The 18,493-nt window shown below is 41.8% G+C and overlaps 1 protein-coding gene across 3 annotated transcripts in view; it reads right to left on the bottom strand.

Moving 5' to 3' along the window:
- Nucleotides 1–18,493, bottom strand: part of itpk1a (inositol-tetrakisphosphate 1-kinase a) — a 63,892-nt gene that overhangs the window by 31,061 nt on the left and 14,338 nt on the right. For all 3 annotated transcript variants that reach the window (XM_064925024.1, XM_064925025.1, XM_064925023.1), the window contains one exon: nucleotides 751–873. In XM_064925024.1, coding sequence (XP_064781096.1) covers nucleotides 751–873 — 123 coding nt within the window. The remainder of the gene's footprint in view (nucleotides 1–750; nucleotides 874–18,493) is intronic.

The following is an 18,493-nucleotide window of genomic DNA, read 5'->3' on the forward strand; positions in this document are numbered from 1 at the left end:
TAAAGAGAACACCAACATTTTCTTCATTGGGCATTGGGCCACCACGAGCCAGAACAGCTTCAATGCACTTTGGAATAGATCCTACAAGTGTCTGGAGCTCTATTGGAGGGATGTGTTCTGGTGGTGGAAAAGGCCGTCTCAGGTGACGCTCCAGAAACTCCCATAAATTGGGTTGCGCTCTGGTGACCAACATTGTTTTCATGCACATCAACCCATACAGTGACCACTCGTGCACTGTGGATGGGTGCATTGGCATAGCCATGGTATCCAAAATGATGGCCAGAATAAATGGCCTGTCCAGCCTTTTTATTTATTTATGACCTGAAGCATGATGGGATGTTAATTGCTAAATTAACTCAGGAACCACACTACGTGGAAGCACAGGCTTTCAATATACTTTTTATTCCTCATTTGCTCAAGGGTTTCCATTACTTTGGCAGTTACCTGTTGTTGAATAAGACTGGATTAAGTCATGTTTAGGAGAGCTCCTGCAGATAATCAATAAAATAAAAATCATATTTCATTATGACATTTATATCCAGGAACGCCACAAACGTTCACCAAAATCTCAGAGCAAAATTACAGGATAGAATCACCAAAGACATACCCCTCAAAGAAAAACATCCTACAGTAACTTCAGACCCTTAGCCCTCAAAGAAGTGGCTGCACCTGTCAAAGAACAACCTCCCCCATTAGGTGAAGAGCATGTGATCAACCCTTACAATGTTTTAGCAGTGCCGATTGGCTTACCTGGACACTCTGCACCAATAGCAGGGCCTGCGTGTCATTCTGGTCCGCCAGAATGAGGTCCGCCAGCTTGTGGATGATGACATCCAGAGGGCCCTGCTCCTCCAGGGGCCGACTCAGATCCAGCTGCGCACAGGGAGAGAGAAAGAGTACTCAGAAGTCAGGCAAGATCAAATCAAGACACCTTGTTTTATTAGTTGATAATATATGGGGTCTGTTCCAAATGCACCCTATATAATGCACTACTTTTGACAAGAGGCCTATGGGTGATGAACATACTTGGGTCAAACCCAAAGAATTGGCCTAACAGGTCAAAGACTTTGTTTTTGCTAAGATTAGGCCCGTTCAAAGCACCCCCCCTCTCTCTCACCAAAAACGATGCAACCATATGGGCTTTACAGGCTGGTTCTGGTAACCGCTGGGAGAAGAAAAAAGCAGCAGCAAGGAATATTGTCTGCTTCCCAAATGACACTATTCCCTATATAGTGCACTACTTTTGACCAAGGTCCTGTCATTTGGGAGACATTATGTAAGGAGTGGGGACCCGGTCATATGGTCAACGGTCCAGCGCTGGCACCAAATGAAGGAGCAGAAACAGACCACAGACCTACCAAGTCGTGGGATGAAATTGAGGGGGAACATTTTATTCGGGAGGCCTCTGGGGCCTGTTCCCTACAAGGCTCTAGTTTAAATCAGGGAGAGGATGTCTGCATCCCAAATGGCACCCTATTCCTTACGTAGTGCACTACTTTATGGGCCGTGGTCAAAAGTAGTGAACTAAATATGGAATAGGGTGCTGTTAGGGACGCAAAAGTCTGGAAATGTTCTAGCGGCGGGATCAGAGCCGCCTTCTCGGCTGATTTAGGAAAACAATCGTGAGAAGGCAGGCAGAGAGAGGCTAGCTGATGAGTTCAGCTTGGGTTTGGAACTCATCACTTTCATGTCTCCAAGACCATAGATCAAGTAACAGCAGCAGTCATGTAAGTTGAAGGTGTAGGGTAAAAAGTTGTCCCTAGACGCTGATCTTGGGTCGGTTTGGCATTTCCCCCACGAATGGTAAGGATTGGGGGAGCAAAGATGATCCTAGATCGGTACCTACGGGAAATTTCACCACAGAGCCAAGACACTGTCATTCCTCATTGTGTCCTAAGTGAGACTGCAGAGTGTGTTTGTGTACAGAACTCCTTTTGGCAAAGGCTCTTAGGAACATGAAAGCCACCATTTGTAGCCGCCAGCATTGTGCATCTTCCAATTGATCAGGTTTGTAAACTGCAGTGAGCAATTGGAGGGGAATGTGTGCATTAGCAAAGTCGACATCTTTCTAGAAAGTTCACACCCCTTGACTTTTTACACATTGTTGTGTTTTAGCAATTTAAAATGGATTAAATTTAGATTTTTGTGGTCACTGGTCTACACACCCCATGATGTAAAAGTGGAATTGTTTTTTGAAACCATTATATATTAATTAAAAACTGTAGTGTCAAATATGCAACCCCCTTGTTATGGCAAGCCTAAATAAATTCAGGAATAAAAATGTGCTTCACAAGTCAAATAGGTTGCATGGACTCAGTGTGCAATACTAGTGTTTAATATGATTTTTGAATGACTACCTCATCTCTATACCCCACACATACAGATAAGTGTAAGGTCCTTCAGTCGAGCAGTGAATTTCAAAACACAGATTCAACCAAAGACCATGGCGATTTTCTCCAATGCCTCGCAAAGAAAGGCACCGATTGGTTGATGGGTAAAACAAAAACAAAAAAAGCAGACATTGAATATCCCTTTGAGCATGGTGAGGTTATTAAATTACACTTTGGATGGTGCATCATTACACCCATTCACTACAAAGATACAAGCGTCTTTCCTAACTCAGTTGCCTTAACAGAAGAAAACCACTCAGGATTTCACCATGAGTCCAAAGCAACTTAAAAACAGTTAGTTTAATGGCTGTGATTGTATTGTGGAGTAAATACAATAATGTTGATCCATCCTAAGGAGAAAACAAACCTAATTGACAGAGTGAAAAGGAAGCCTGTACAGAATACAAATATTCCAAAACATGCATCCTGTTTGTAACATGTTACGTTTGGGCCAAATCCAATAAAACATTACTGAGTACCACTCCTCATATTTTCTAGCATAGTGGTGGCTGCATCATGATATGGATATGCTTGTAAATAAGTAAGGACTGGGGAGTTATTTATTTTTTACAAAAAAAACTGATTGAGCTAAGCAGAGGCAAAATTCTAGGAGGAAAACTTGGTTGTCTGCTTTCTAACAGACACTGGGACACAAATTCACCTTTCATCAGGACAATAACCTAAAACACATGTACAAATATACACTGGAGTTGCTCACCAAGAGGACATTGAATGTTCCTGAGTAGCCTAGTTACAGTTTTGACTTAAAAGCTATGGCAAGACTTGAAAATAGCCATTTACAACCAACATGAGCTTGAATAACTTTTAAAAGACTGCACAATCCAGGTGTGTAAAGCGCTTAGAGACTTACTCAGAAAGACTCACAGCTGTATTTATTTTAGATTTTTTTTAATCAGGTAGGCCAGTTGAGAACAAGTTCTCATTTACAACTGCAACCTGGCCAAGATAAAGCAGAGCAGTGTGACAAAAACACAGAGTTACACATGGGATAAACGAACAGAAATCTGTACACAGCATGTGCAAATAACGTAAGTAGGTAAGGCTGCCAAAGGTGATTCTAATACGTAGACTCAGGGGTTTGAATACTTTCCACATTTAATTTTCAATCAATTAGCAAAAATACACATTTTATCCATTTGGAATTCAAGCTGTAACAAAATGTGGAAAAATACAAGGGGTATAAATACTTTCTAAAGGCACTGTACACCCAAACTAGACCATGTTGCTGAAAAATAACTATATTCATACGTTATTCAATCATTTCACTCATACTGCTCAAGCGTGACCGAGCATCTGCGGAGGTTTACATAAACAAGTTTTAATGACTCCAACTTAAGTGTATCAACCACTCCACAAATTTCTTGTTAACAAACTATCGTTTTGGCAAGTCGGTTAAGACATCTACTTCGTGCATGACAAGTCATTTTTCCAACAATTGTTTACAGAGATTATTTCATTGCATCACAATTACAGTGGGTCAGAAGTTTACATATGTTAAGTTCGCTGTGCCTTTAAAAAGCTTGGTGTTACGGGATTCTTCCGTCGAAGGAGAGGCGGACCAAAACGCAGCGTGGTTATTTATAAACATCTTTAATAAAGATGAAAACTTGAACAACGTATAATACAAAAGAAGAAAACGTGGAAAACCGAAAACAGTCCAAACTGGTGCAAACAGAGACAGGAACAATCACCCACGAAATACTCAAAGAATATGGTTGCCTAAATATGGTTCCCAATCAGAGACAATGATAAACACCTGCTTCTGAGAACCACTCTAGGCAACCATAGACTTACCTACTATACTAAACACAACCCCATCAATCTACAAAACCCCTAGACAAGACAAACACAATCACCCATGTCACACCCTGACCTAACCACAATAATAAAGAAAACACAAGATACTAAGGCCAGTGCGTGACACTTGGAAAATTCCAGAAAATGTCATGGCTTTAGAATCTTCTGATTGACTCAAATGATGTCAATTAGCCTCTTGGAGGTGTACCTGTGGATGTATTTCTAGGCCTACCTTCAAACTCAGTGCCTCTTTGCTTGACATCATGGGAAAAATCAAAAAGAAAATAAGCCAAGACCTCAGAAAAAAATTGTAGACCACAAGTCTGGTTCATCCTTGGGAGCAAATTCCAAACGAAAATAGAACTGTTTGGCCATAATGACCATCGTTATGTTTGGAGGTAAAAGGGGGAGGTTTGCAAGCCGAAGAACAGCATCCCAACCGTGAAGCACGGGGTGGCACCATCATGTTGTGGGGGTGCTTTGCTGCAGGACAGCCTGGTGCACTTCACAAAATAGATGCATCATGAGGATGGAAAATTATGTGGATATATTGAAGCAACATCTGGCAAAATGGCCCTTGGGACAAAAAAGTCAAGGTATTGGAGTGGCCATCAAAGCCCTGTCCTCAATCCTATAGAACATTTGTGGGCAGAACTGAAAAAGCGTGTGCAAGCAAGGAGGCCAACAAACCTGACTCAGTTACACCAGCTCTGTCAGGAGGAATGGTACAAAATTCACCCAACTTAATGTGGGAAGCTTGTGGAAGGCTACCCAAAACGTTTGACCCAAGTTAAACAATGTAAAGGCAATGCTACCAAATACTAATTGGAGTGTACGTAAACTTCTGACCCACTGGGAATGTGATGAAAGAAATAAAAGCTAAAATAAAAATCTCTACACTATAATTCTGACATTTTACATTCTTAAAATAAAGTGGTGATCCTAACTGACCTAAGACAGGGCACTTTTACTCTGATTAAATGTCAGGAATCGTGAAACTGAGTTTAAATGTATTTGGTTAAGGTGTATGTAAACCTCCGACTTCAGCTGTATGATTCGGCAGGGGAGAGGCAGGTAGCCTACACACTGGCAAAGATTTTCAGCTAACAAATAGACACTGGAAGAAGTTTGATTGACAGATGGAAAAGCTTTGCATAGGCTCTTTGTGGGATTGTTCCGGAACTGTATAGATCACTTTTGTTCCCGGTTTGGATTCTGTTTGTTTTCAACTCCCACATAGTAAACCATCTGTGTTTAAAATAGTCCTAGTTCTACAGGGTTGGCGTCTGTCTGAAAGCAATTGATTTCTGTAGAAAAGTTGACAAAGTATCTATTCTATTGTCAAACAAGGTCCAAGATCACAGTGCAACCTTAATGTCTTGGGGCATTGCCAACAGACATCCGAAAAGATGGAGCAATTCAATTCCAACAGAAATTCTTACTTCTGGCGAGGATGTCCAGACAGGTCTAATATTCCCAGCTCATGTAATATTTATGGCAGCGGAGATGATTTATCAAGTATGTATCGAGCAAGATTGGTGGACTTGTCAATGCAGGGCATTGTGTCGCCTAAAGAGATCGAGGCTTCCTAAGAAAACAATATCTTCCATATCGTAGATATAGTATGCATGCTGGGATTTATTTTTTAGGTTTCTCTTATTTTGAATCCCTATTCTTCAGTCTGACATTGGTGGAAATATCCAAAATGTCAGCTCAACAAATCTGATTCCAATGCTTTCTGCCAGATCGATAACTAACACGGGTTTGAGACACTGACTACACAGAACTTGTGTCTCTGGGGGTTGCTCTGGACCCAAAATGGGTCCCCCAAATATTATCCAGAAATGACTAAATTGGACAGGAAGAAAACAACATTGCCCAAAAGAGAAGAATGTGTCACAGGTTGGACTGCTCTCTAGACAAAGGATTTCAACACAATCCATGAACAACCTTTGGAACAACGAATTCTAGGTGCTCAATCGCAATCCCCAAGCCCTTGATTAACAACTGAAATGTGACAGATTGCAGCCAAAATGGTACCCTCGTCACTATATAGTGCACTACTTTTGCCCATAGCCCCAGTCAAAAGTAGTGCACTACATGGGGAATAAGCGCACCATTTGCAATGCACATATTGTATCTTATCTGCCTACACCCAAAAACATTGATAAAGAAGGGTCATGTCTGTAGTAATGGTGAGGTGGCTCAGGCAATGATATGGTAATAATGAAGACCAAGGAATTCAAGAGAAGAGGCGATAAAAGGAGGGAGGGGGAAGTGATCTTGGCACAATAACTGACGAGTAATCAGCTATTACATGAACCCATTTTGAATGTTATTATCTCTGATATTCTATCGATTCCCTGGGTCATTTCATGTGTATGTTATTGGCATTTAAGCAGGCAGAAATCCGTCCGGTATGACGTAGCACTGTGACGAGGTCGCTCTCACCACACTGGAAGTTAATAGGAATACGATTTTTAGATTGACATGTATGACAGATGATTTCAGATTTCAATTCTGTTCGATGGCATAACTCGGGAGAGTGTTCTCTCGAATGAGCCTTTTAACATCTTTTGCGATATTCCTACCTCGAGAAACGTGCAATTTAACAGAGGGTCTAGCAGGTTTTGACAAAAACTTACGAACAAAATAAAACTTTGGAAACGAGGTCTGGCCAGGTGTCTGCCTCTTTAGTGCATTGCATGGTGCTGTTGCCAAAGATATTATATAAAGGAGATGGGAATCCAATGAATCTTGAACAAGGCAGTTGGTGTAAAATGCTTTAAAATGACCCGTCATGAACTCTGCTACCTCCTGCGCCTCGAACTTGTTTCCAACGTTTTATTTTGTTTATAACATTCATCTTCTGCCGATCTACCATTCCAGTGTTTAATTGCTATATTGTAATTACTTCGCCACCATGGCCTATTTATTTCCTTAACTTACCTCATTTGCACTCACTGTATATAGACTTTTTGTTTTCTTTTGTTCTACTGTATTATTGACTGTATGCTTTATTTATTCCATGTGTAACTCTGTTGTGTCGGAATTGCTGCGCTTTATCTTGGCCAGGTCGCAGTTGCAAATGAGAATTTGTTCTCAACTAGCCTACCTGGTGAAATAAAATAAGTGTGAGAGTCAACACCTGCTACTAGCTAGCCAGGTTGCAATGGCGCCCGCTTCTCCTGGAATAGCTAACGAACCGTTCCAGCGCTGTAGAAGCAGTGTTTATTATGCGCTTGCTCAGGAAAATAATCTGGAGTTCCAATGTGGAATTGTTAGCTTGTGGATGATTACAGGCTTGAGGTGGCTATCCTTGGAAAGCACATTCAAATTCTGCGTTAATTTACGAGGGAAACGCAAACTGGACCTCTCGTTCTCAACTCGTGGCGACAAACCGTTCGGGCCTGATGGATGTATCCCTACCTTGTCATCAGTCCCTATCTCAATGGCCCGTGCTACCGGAACTTGCCTACCAAGGAAGTCGTCTCCATCTGCTTCTCCCTCGCGTAGTGGAGTAGACGGAGAACAGCAATAACATGGGACCAGCACTGATTGGAACAATGTTAGAAGTTGTGGAAACAGAAGGCAACAGCATGCTGCTACGCGGACTGGAGTGTCTGCTAGACGTTCTGAGCAGATTGACATGAGGAATAGCGTCGCGGCACTGGTGCCTGATCTACCTGCGCCTTCGTCGCTGGGACTGCCTGTATACAACTACGCGGACTCCAGCAGCGGCTTAGGTCATTGAATTCCACTCCTTTCCCTCTCTCCGCATCAGCAAACAGTATCATTGTTCATGTGGGATTCAATGTCATTATGAAGGGCCGCTCAGAACAGCTTAGACCACTGCATCCCAGTGCAAGAGGCGTCACTACCGTCCCTGGTTCGATTCCAGGCTTCAACACATCCGGCCATGATTGTGCGCCACCCTATGGGACTCCCAATTGGCCCAGCGTCATCCGGGTTTGGCCGGGGTCGGCCGTCATTGTAAACAAGAATTTGTTCTCACTAACTTGCCTTGTTTAAATAAATAAATAAATATGGATTTAAAAAAAACTGATTGGGTCTCTGCTTGTCACCGACTACCGCCCCATAATATCTGGCCCTGTGCCCTCCCTAAATCACGGCATTGAACACTTAAGCAGACGTTTAGCCCTCCATAACTGGCTACGAGACTATTGCAGCTGTGGGTCTAACATTGATTGACAATTTTGATCCCTTCTGGAAACAAAGCTGGTTTCATAAAGGAGGAAGGGATCCACCCAAATAATTTGGGTTCCTGGATCCTTTCACAGCGTTAAAATGCTGCATCGAGACAAGGATTTATTAGTGACCCAATCCCAGCTCAGTTAATCTCTACTAGTTGGGGAACCCTGCTTTAAGGTAATAATACAATATTTTATATAGCACTATTACATAAGGAATCTCATACGTAGATTTACTCTGCATACTAAAATCTGCAAGACATTTGGGGCTGGCTTTACTATAGCAACACTCATTTGTGAAAAAAGGTTTAAAAGCAACAATTGGACAATGGATTAAAATACTCCAAGCCGTTAAATGTTTTTAATCTAATCAGATATCGACTGAATTACAGCACTTAAAACAATATACTGGCAGACAAATAATGGGAGTTCAGGTAATGGTGAGAATTCAGGTATTACATTTATTATAAAATGCAAGTTTCGTATAAAGGCACTCATACATTTGTAGTATATTAGTTTTTATACTTTGATAAAAATCAAGAAAACTGTGCCTCATTTTCATATGCTGGATTTGCACACATTAATATAAAGCGGATGGACAGGGCTGCAGCCACCAAACCGTGCTTGGTCCAGGCCTACCTGCGCCGTCTAGACTGCCTCAATTATTCATTTCCGTTGTTCACTTGCATAATTCAACAGGTGTCAATAAAGGGATACTGATACGATTGCAGATCTAAACGCTTGGCTCTAGATTACACCCACCTATACATACTTACATCACTATAATCTAAGTGTTCCTTTTCAGAAGTTGCTTTCATTCAACGCACAATTTGTAAACATTTCAACTGTACTAATTTTTTTTTTTCTGCAATTGTAAAAAAATAAAAATAAATAAAAATACACCCACCAATATCAAGTTATTTCTTGTGATACAAGTGTTGAGACAGTGCTTTCAATTCCAGACGAAGCACACCAATGTATTCCATTGAGCTCATTACCAGCTCATTACTGGCCTCACATCAAGGGGCCTCGTGAGCTGGGCATAATACAAAAATACTAGTAACATAAATAGTACCAGTCAAAAGTTTGGACACCTACTCATTCAAGAGTTGTTGTTTGTACCATTTTCAGCATTGTAGAATAATAGCAAAGACATCAAAACTGTGAACACATATGGAATCATGTATTTAAAAAAAAGTGTTAAATCAAAATATATTATATTTGAGATTCTTCAAAGTAGCCACCCTTGGCCTTGACAGCTTTGCACATTCTCTCAAACAGCTTCATGAGGTTGTCACCTAGAATGCTTTTCCAACAGTCTTTCAAGAGTTCCCACATATGCTGAGCACTTGTTGGCTGCTTTTCCTTCACTCTGTGGTCCAACTCATCCAAAACCATCTCAATTGGGTTGAGGTCGGGTGATTGTGAAGGCCAGGTCATTTGATGTAGCACTCAATCACTCTCCTTGGTCAAATAGCCCTTACACAGCCTGGAGGTGTGTTGGGTTATTGTCCTATTGAAAAACAAATGATAGTGGGACTAAGCGTAAACCAGATGGGGAGGCATATTGCTACGGTAGCCATGTCAGTTGTGTGTCTTGAATTCTAAAAACATCACTGACTGTGTCACCAGCAAAGCACCCCCACACACTCATACCTCCATGCTTCACTGTGGGAACCACACATGCAGAGATAATCCGTTCACCTCCTCTGCGTCTCATAAAGACAGCGGATGGAACCAAACATTTCAAATTTGGACTCATCAGACCAAAAGGACAGGATTTCCAGTCTAATGTCCATTGATCATGTTTCTTGGCTCATGCAAGTCTTTTCTTATTGGTGTCCTTTAGTGGTTTCTTTGCAGCAAGTCAGCATTTTCCGGATTGACTAACCTTTATGTCTTAAAGTAATGGACTGTTGTTTGGCTTGCTTATTTGAGCTGTTCTTGCATTAATATGGACTTGATCTTTTACTAAATAGGGCCATCTTCTTTATACCAACCCTACCTTGTCTCAACCCAACTGATTGGCTCAAACGCATTGAGGAAAGAAATGTCACAAATTGAAATTCGTTTCAGGTGACTACCTCATGAAGCGGTTTGAGAGAATGCCAAGAGTGTGCAAAGCTGCAATCAAGGCAAAGGGTGGCTACTTTGAAGAATCTAAAATATATTTTGATTTGTTTAACACGTTATTTCATAGAAAATTGTAAAAATAAAAAAGTAAAACCCTTGAATGAGTAAGTGTCCAAACATTTGAATGGTACTGTATAAGAAATTGGAACCATCCAGAGGTTTGGGGCCAAGTGGAGTCAGAGGGGCGGGGACACTCCGGGAATACCCGAAAGCATTCTTTTTTACCGGCGCAAGTCAAAGGACCGAGGCTATTACGCATGAGGGGAAAAAAAGAGAATGGATAAAGGAACGGACAAAGAAATAAGGAGTACATAGAACAAAGGACAGAACATTGAGATAAAGACCAAGAACAGCTTAAATGAAGAATTTATGAGTGATTCCCGGTGCAGCGAGCCAAAGCCAAGATTAGCCACAAAAGACCATTTAATTAGGTGATTTTGGAAAGCATCTTCGGTTTGTAAGTGAAGTGCTCTGTATTGAGGTAGGATTTTGTTAACCCTTTCTTGAACCGGTCCTCTTTGGACCGATGTTTCCACCACTGCCAGATTAGTAAGGCCACATTGACAACAAAAAAGGGCTTCAAAAAAGTGAAATTAGGTCAAACCACCACCTTCATTCACACCACTTCCACAGACTGGATTTAAAATTGATTAAATTGAGACGGTCACTGGCCTACACACACACACACACACAAACCCATAATGTCAAAGTGGAATAATGTTTTTTTATAATGTTAAATGAAAAAGCTGAAATGTCTTGAGTCAATAAGTATTAAACTCCTTTGCTATGGTAAACCTAAATAGAAATTAGGCTTAACAAGTCACATAATAAGTTGCATGGACTCTTGAATGACCTCTGTACCCCAGATATCCAATTATCTCTAAGATCCCGCAGTCGAGCAGTGAATTTCAAAACACTGGTTGATTCTGAGGTTTTCCAATGCCTTGCAAAGAAGGGCACCTATTGGTAGATGGGTAAACATAAAATAAAAAAAGCAGACATTGAATATACCTTTGAGCAAGGTAAAGTTATTAATTACACTTGGTGTGTCACTACAAAGATACAAGCATCTTAACTCCATTGCCGGAGAAGAAGGAAACCACTCAGGGACTTCACCACGAGGCCAATGGTGACTTTAAAACAGAGTTTAATGGCTGTGATAGGAGAGAACTGAGGATGGATCAACATTGTAGTTACTCCACAATACAAACCTAAATGACAGAGTGAAAAGGAAGCCTGTACAAAATAAAAAAATATTCCAAAACATGCATTCTGTTTGCAACAAGGCACTAAAGTAATACTGCAAATTCAATACATTGAGTAACACCCAATATTTTCAAGCATAGTGGTGGCTGCATCATGTTATTGTACAATCCAGGTGTGCGAAGCGCTTTCAGGCTTACCCAGAAAGCCTCACTGCTGTAATGGCTGTCAAAAGGTGATTCTAACATGCTTTGACTCAGGGGTATGAATACTTCTGTGATTGATATGCCCTCTGCCTGAGGCCTCCAAATCACTAAGTCCACCCATGTCATTACAAATGTGTTCGCAGTCGTTATGTTAACAGGGAAAACCGAAAGGCACAAGCAAAAGTGGGAAAGTGTCGCCAAGTCAAATTAAACTGATAAGTGGATTTTGCTCCCCTCAAAGACAGGAAATAGGTGGCTTAAAGGGAGAGTTCAGGTGGGTGGGGCATGCGCGTTGCGACACTCACAATGGGTTCCCATAGGAGAACCCATTTTTGGTTCCAGGTACAACCCTCTGTGGAAAGCGTTCTACCAGAAACCAAATGGGAACCGAAGAACCTATGGGAACCGAAGAACCGGTTTAGGTTCTAGGTAGTATCTTTTTTTTTAAAGTGTAATTTACCTGATGGAATACAAAAGGGTCCAACAAAACACATGGAAAAAAACAACTCACATTAAAAGTGTAAAAAGAAAAAGAAAAAAAAGAAACAAGTTGATCATTAACAAATATTTATTTAGTCTCTTGTGACAGCCGACCTATGACTGGGTGTTCCCCGCCCAAGGATGACATGTGACAAGGAATCTACTCAAAGTCCACTCCTACTTCAATACAATAATGTGGATTTGTTCAAATGGTTTTCTAGTATCTTGATAGCATTAAGACCATTGTTAGTTCCCACGTAAGGTGCATCGGTAGCATCCGAATAATAGTTGCACTAAAACATAGTAGCCCAAGTCTATTTATGCAAATGATAGGCTACTTCAACAAAAATGGGATAAACTTAACATTTAGTCACAATCATTGGTAAAAAACAAAATCCAGGCTGAAAGGACAGAGAAAAGTGGTTCTTCTTTCTTAGTGCTCACAGGTTTCTTATCAGTTGAACTGTCTGGCAGAGGGTAAACAGCTGGAGGGAAGCCCTAAAGCCATTAAAAATCGGTAAATTATGGTAAAGTTGCGGGCACTAAAACAGTTTTTACAACAGGTTTGGTGGTTGTGACAAGCCATCACTAGAAGACGCATTGCAGTGATTATTTGCGCAGTACTGCAACCTAACTTTTTATTGCATGCAACTGTAGGTATAAAATTGCCCATTGCAAGACTGGGGTGAAGATCGACATGAGAGTGGCAGAGCTGGGGATCAAACCCCGGTCTCCGAGGGCAACGTGTGGTCTGGAGTTGGAAGCAGCGCTGACTGCCAGACCAAACGTATAAAATACTTATCTTAATCCTGTTCACATCCATAGATAAACTCAACCTTAGGAGGTGGTTGGCATCACAATCAATGTACACAACTGTACTCTAATTGCTTAGGTTAAAAATGTTGACATTTTTTAATGTCTATGCACACGTGAACGTGTGCTCGTTTATTTGTTGGATGCACATTTAAAATGTGTCTGTGCGTGCGAGTGTGACAGGTGTGTCTGCGTGTAGATACGACAGGTCCCAGAGAGAGCTTATACAAAGTGGTTCCCTAGCCCTTCACATCTTCACAACCACCTTCTTAAAACAGACATGACTTTGGGACAGTTCCCAGGACATCTTTTCAAAATGGACAGACGGCAATGAAACTTAAAAATGTATGCACATTGCAAGATCAAATTTATCATGCTTAGGGTCATGTAGAAAATGCTGGCCAGGCCAATATTTCGGCTACCATGGCTATGCCCCCCATACTTTAGGATGACAATGCCCCCATCCACAGGACACAAGTGGTCACTGAATGGTTTAATGAGCATGAAAACAAAAAATGTCCACCATATGCAATGGCCATCTCAGTCACCAAATCTCAACCCAATTGAACACTTATGGGAGATTCTGGAGCAGTGGTTTTCCACCATCAACAAAACACCAAATTTAATTTCTCGTGGAAGAATGGTGTCGCATCACTCCAATAGAGTTCCAGACACTTGTAGAATCTATGCCAAGGTGCATTGAAGCTGTTCTGGCTCAACTCCCTAGACACTATGTTAGTGTTTCCTTTACTTCAGTTTAACACAGAACCATGACATTGTGATAAAGCGGTCTTGCAAATGTTGCAAATTACAAGCAATTTTAATTTTACACACCTGTAATGTGCAAGCAGGATAACAGAAACCCAAGATTTAAAAAAAAATATATTGGTGAGACTTGGGCCCAAGTCTGTATAAGGACTGCATGCGAGCAGCAGTGTGAACACACATAAACACTTTATGCACTGTTTATTTTGCGTAGGAGTTTACCCACCTATTGAGAAAAAAATACATAAAAAAAATATAGGGAGCATTACTTTACTCACAGCAAATGGCGATCCGCGTTAACCCACCTATTTTTTAACACTTAGTGATTCATATTCTTAAAGAGCAACTCTGCACGATGTGAAACAGCGACACTGTTTGCCCCAGGGCCTTTATCATTTTTATTCTGTTCACAAAACGGAGGAGAGGAGCATCCAGCAGCGTGGCAAATAACTTAGTTGTAACATCCCAAACAGACATGGCAGCTTCACCATTAGGGATTCAAGCTTTAAGCATTACATGTACCTTGTATAATGGCTGTGAGTATTAGACAAGGGCTGCATCACAAACCGCAAAGAAATATATTAGAACAGATGTGAATGACATGTAGATTAAAGCTCTAAATCGGCAATGTCATCTATAAGATAGCCTCCAACTCTCTACTCAGCAAACTGGATGTAGTCTATCACAGTGCCATCCGTTTTGTCACCAAAGTCCCATATACTACCCACCACTGCGACCTGTACACTCGTTGGCTGGCCCTCGCTTCATACTCGTAGCCAAACCCACTGGCTTCAGGTTATCTATAAGTCTCTGCTAGGTAAAGCCCCGCCCTATCTCAGCTCGCTGGTCACCATAGCAGCACCCACTCGTAGCACCCACTCATAGCACACCCTCCAGCAGGTATATCTCACTAGTCACCCCCAAAGCCAATTCCTCCTTTGGTCGCCTTTCCTTCCAGTTCTCCGCTGCCACTGACTGGAACAAACTGCAAAAAAAACGAACTGCTGGAGATTCCCCATCTCCCTCATTAGCTGTCAGAACAGCTCACTGCACCTGTTCATAGCCCATCTGTATACAGCCCATCTATCTACCTCATTCCCATATTGTATGTTATATTATGTAGTACTCATGAAGCTAATTTTCATTGGGAACTTATACAAGATTTAACCACATTCTGAATAGCACATTCTAAATTAGGGAAGAGGGTACAATTTGGGACAAAGCCAGTATGTTGTGGAATTGGAATGGTTCTAACCTCTGCTTAAACCCTCCAAGACACTAGTGACCTCTACAATTCTACGTCCCCAGTGTTTCCCAGCTTTGTCGTTAGACAAACCCCCCCCCCACCCCCCACCCGGCCATTCCACATTTGGTTCACTCCAACACTTGATTCAACTAGTTTTCAAGCATTTGACGAGTTAAATCAACTTATGATGGAGATTGAATATCTAAACCAAATGTAGAATGGGCAGGGCCCCCCAAAAAGAGACTAAGAGTCATACACATTACGTACGGGTGGTCCCGGGAATCAAACCCACTACCCTGGCATTGCAAGCGCCATGCTCTGTCAACTGATCTAAAGAAGACCAGCTCTCTAATCGCTCAATCATTAATTCCGGGGAGTGACACAGATAATTTGTAACTCCCTCATGTTGCAATTAAAAAAGGGTCATAAAAAGCAACATGATTGGCACCATTAAGTCATTCAAAACATGTCTTCGATCATTGATTACAATTATGGAAACCGGGTACCAAACAGACGTTGCCGTTCACTGCATAAGTAGGATCTGCTTTCCCCAACTAATCTTTACCTTAACCCCTAGCATGTAAAAATGACCTGGGTTCAAAGTGTCCCCCCCCCCTAAAAAAAAATACTTCAGCTGCGCTTGATTGAGTTTCCTGACCCCAATGGAAATAATTGAACAGTCCATCAAATCGGTCTTAAAATCCACCCTATATCTGTGCTTGGGGGCAATGTGAGCAGCAAGATAGCGCTGACAAAGATGGTTGCCTCACTTTGAGCCCTTAGGAAACTATGCAGTATTTTTCAATATATTTTATTGTATTATTTCTGACATTGTTAGCCCAGAAAATCTTAAATGTTATTACATACAGCCGGGAAGAACTATTGGCTCAAAGAGCTATATCAACTTACCAGAGTTACGACCAGGAATACAACTTTGCCGAAGCCGGAAACTTTGTTCAGACCACCACCCAGGACATTGGATCTAATCCCACAGTGTGACCCAAAACAAATTCGACCACGAATCAATTTTCGAATCCATTGTGCTCCTACAGGCAGAAACTCAAACAGGGTGTACCCGCGACTAGAACCATTCAACACTGGTCTGTTTAATCAGAATCCACACTTCAAGATTGTTTTGATTACACGGACTGGGAAATGTTCCGGGAAGCCTCAGAGAATAAACACAGATTTAAAAGGCTGACTCGGTGAGTGAGTTTATAAGGAAGTGCATTGGAGATGTTGTACCCACTTTGACTATTAAACCCTACCCTAAACAGAAACCGTGGATAGATGGTGGTATTTGCGCAAAACTGAAAGCGCAAACCACCGTATTCAACATGGAAAGAACTTTATTCCTAGAGTTATTCCTGCCTTAAGGCAATCAAACAAGCGAAATGTCGGTTTCAGGACAAAGTCACAATTCAACTGCTCAGACACAAGACGTATGTGGCAGGGTCTACAGGCAACGATCAGGCTACAAAAAGAAACCAGCCACGTCACAGACACTGAGGTCTTGCTTTCAGACAAACTAAAAACCTTTGCATTTCCCTCAAAGCAGGCATCGCCACCGACGGGGCCCACTACCAAGGACTGCGGGCCCCCTCTCTCCTTCTCCGTGGCCGACTTGAGTAAGTCATTTAAACGTGTTAACCCCTGCAAAGCTGATGGCCCAGACGGCATCCATAGCCACGTCCTCAGAGCATGCACAGACAAAAACAGTAGTGGGCTTGATTACCAACAACGACGAGACAGCCTACAGGGAGGAGGCAAGGGCCCTCGGAGTGTGGTGTCAGTAAGACAACCTCACACTCAACGTCAACAAAACAAAGGAGATGATGGTTGACTTCAGAGGGAGTACCCCCCCATCCACAAACGGGACAGTAGGGGAGAAGTGGAAAGTTAAGTTCCGACGTACACATCACAGACAAACTGAAATTGTCCACCCACACAGACCGTGTGGTGAAGAAGGCGCAACAACGCCTCTTCAACCTCAGGAGACTGAAGAAATTTGGCTTGTCACCTAAACCCACAAACCTTTACAGATGCACAATTGAGAGCATCTTGTCGGGCTGTATCACTGCCTGGAATGGCAACTGCACCGTCCTCAACCGCAAGGCTCGCCAGAGGATGGTGCGGTCTGCACAACACATCACCATGGGCCAACTACCTGCCCTCCAGGACACCTACAGCCCCCAATGTCAGAGGAAGACCAAAAAGATCAAGTACAACAAATCACATTTTATTTGACACATGCGCCGAATACAACAGGTGTATTACAGTGAAATGCTTACCACCCGAGCCACTGCCCGTTCACCCAGCTACCATCCAGAAGATGAGGTCAGTACAGGTGCATCAAAGCTGGGACAGAGACTGAAAAACAGCTTCATCTCAAGGCCATCAGACTGTTAAACAGCCATCACTAACAGAGGCTGCTGCTTACAGACACAAATCATCGGCCGCTTTAATAAATGTATAACTAGTTTAATAATCTTTATTTACTCATTTCATATGTATACACAGTATTTTATACCATTTATTGTATCTTGTCTATGCCACTCGGCCATCACTCATCCATATGTTTATATGTACATATTCTTATTCCGTCCCTTTACGTGTGTATTTGGTAGTTGTGCAATTGTTAGATTTTACTGCACTGTCGGATCTAGACGCACAAACATTTTGCTACACTCGCATTAACATCTGCTAACCATGTGTATGTGACCAATAACATTTTATTTGATGTCTACCAAAACCAGATGAAGACTGCAATGTTCCTCTTACAGTAAGCTAAAATTATTTGACCTACCAATATGATCCAACTCACATTTTTACCCTTCCTTGCAGTTTGCGTCAAAGATGAGAAGTTCTATTTCAGAGTATATGGCGTATGCCAGAGTCTTTGCAACCAGAAAGGTTATTCAACTTTCCACACAGGCCTCCATTTTGAAAACCGACTATACATGTTACATCATACACTTTCCTGAAATCTTCAATCTGTCGTTTCACTTTTGGCAAAAAAATATATATAATATAATAATGAAATAAGTTTAGACTTGGCAGGACAGAGGGTCATCACAAATATCTTCAGCAAACAATATCTTCAGTATTTGTGTTTGTACCGTTACATCATTGTAGTTAGCGTAATGGTATCAGGGGCTGTATGTGGGGCGGCAGGGTCGCCTAGTGGTTAGAGCGTTGGACGAGTAACCGGAAGGTTTCAAGTTCAAA

This window comes from Oncorhynchus masou, chromosome 19 (assembly GCF_036934945.1).
Source record: "Oncorhynchus masou masou isolate Uvic2021 chromosome 19, UVic_Omas_1.1, whole genome shotgun sequence".
NCBI lineage: Eukaryota > Metazoa > Chordata > Actinopteri > Salmoniformes > Salmonidae > Oncorhynchus > Oncorhynchus masou.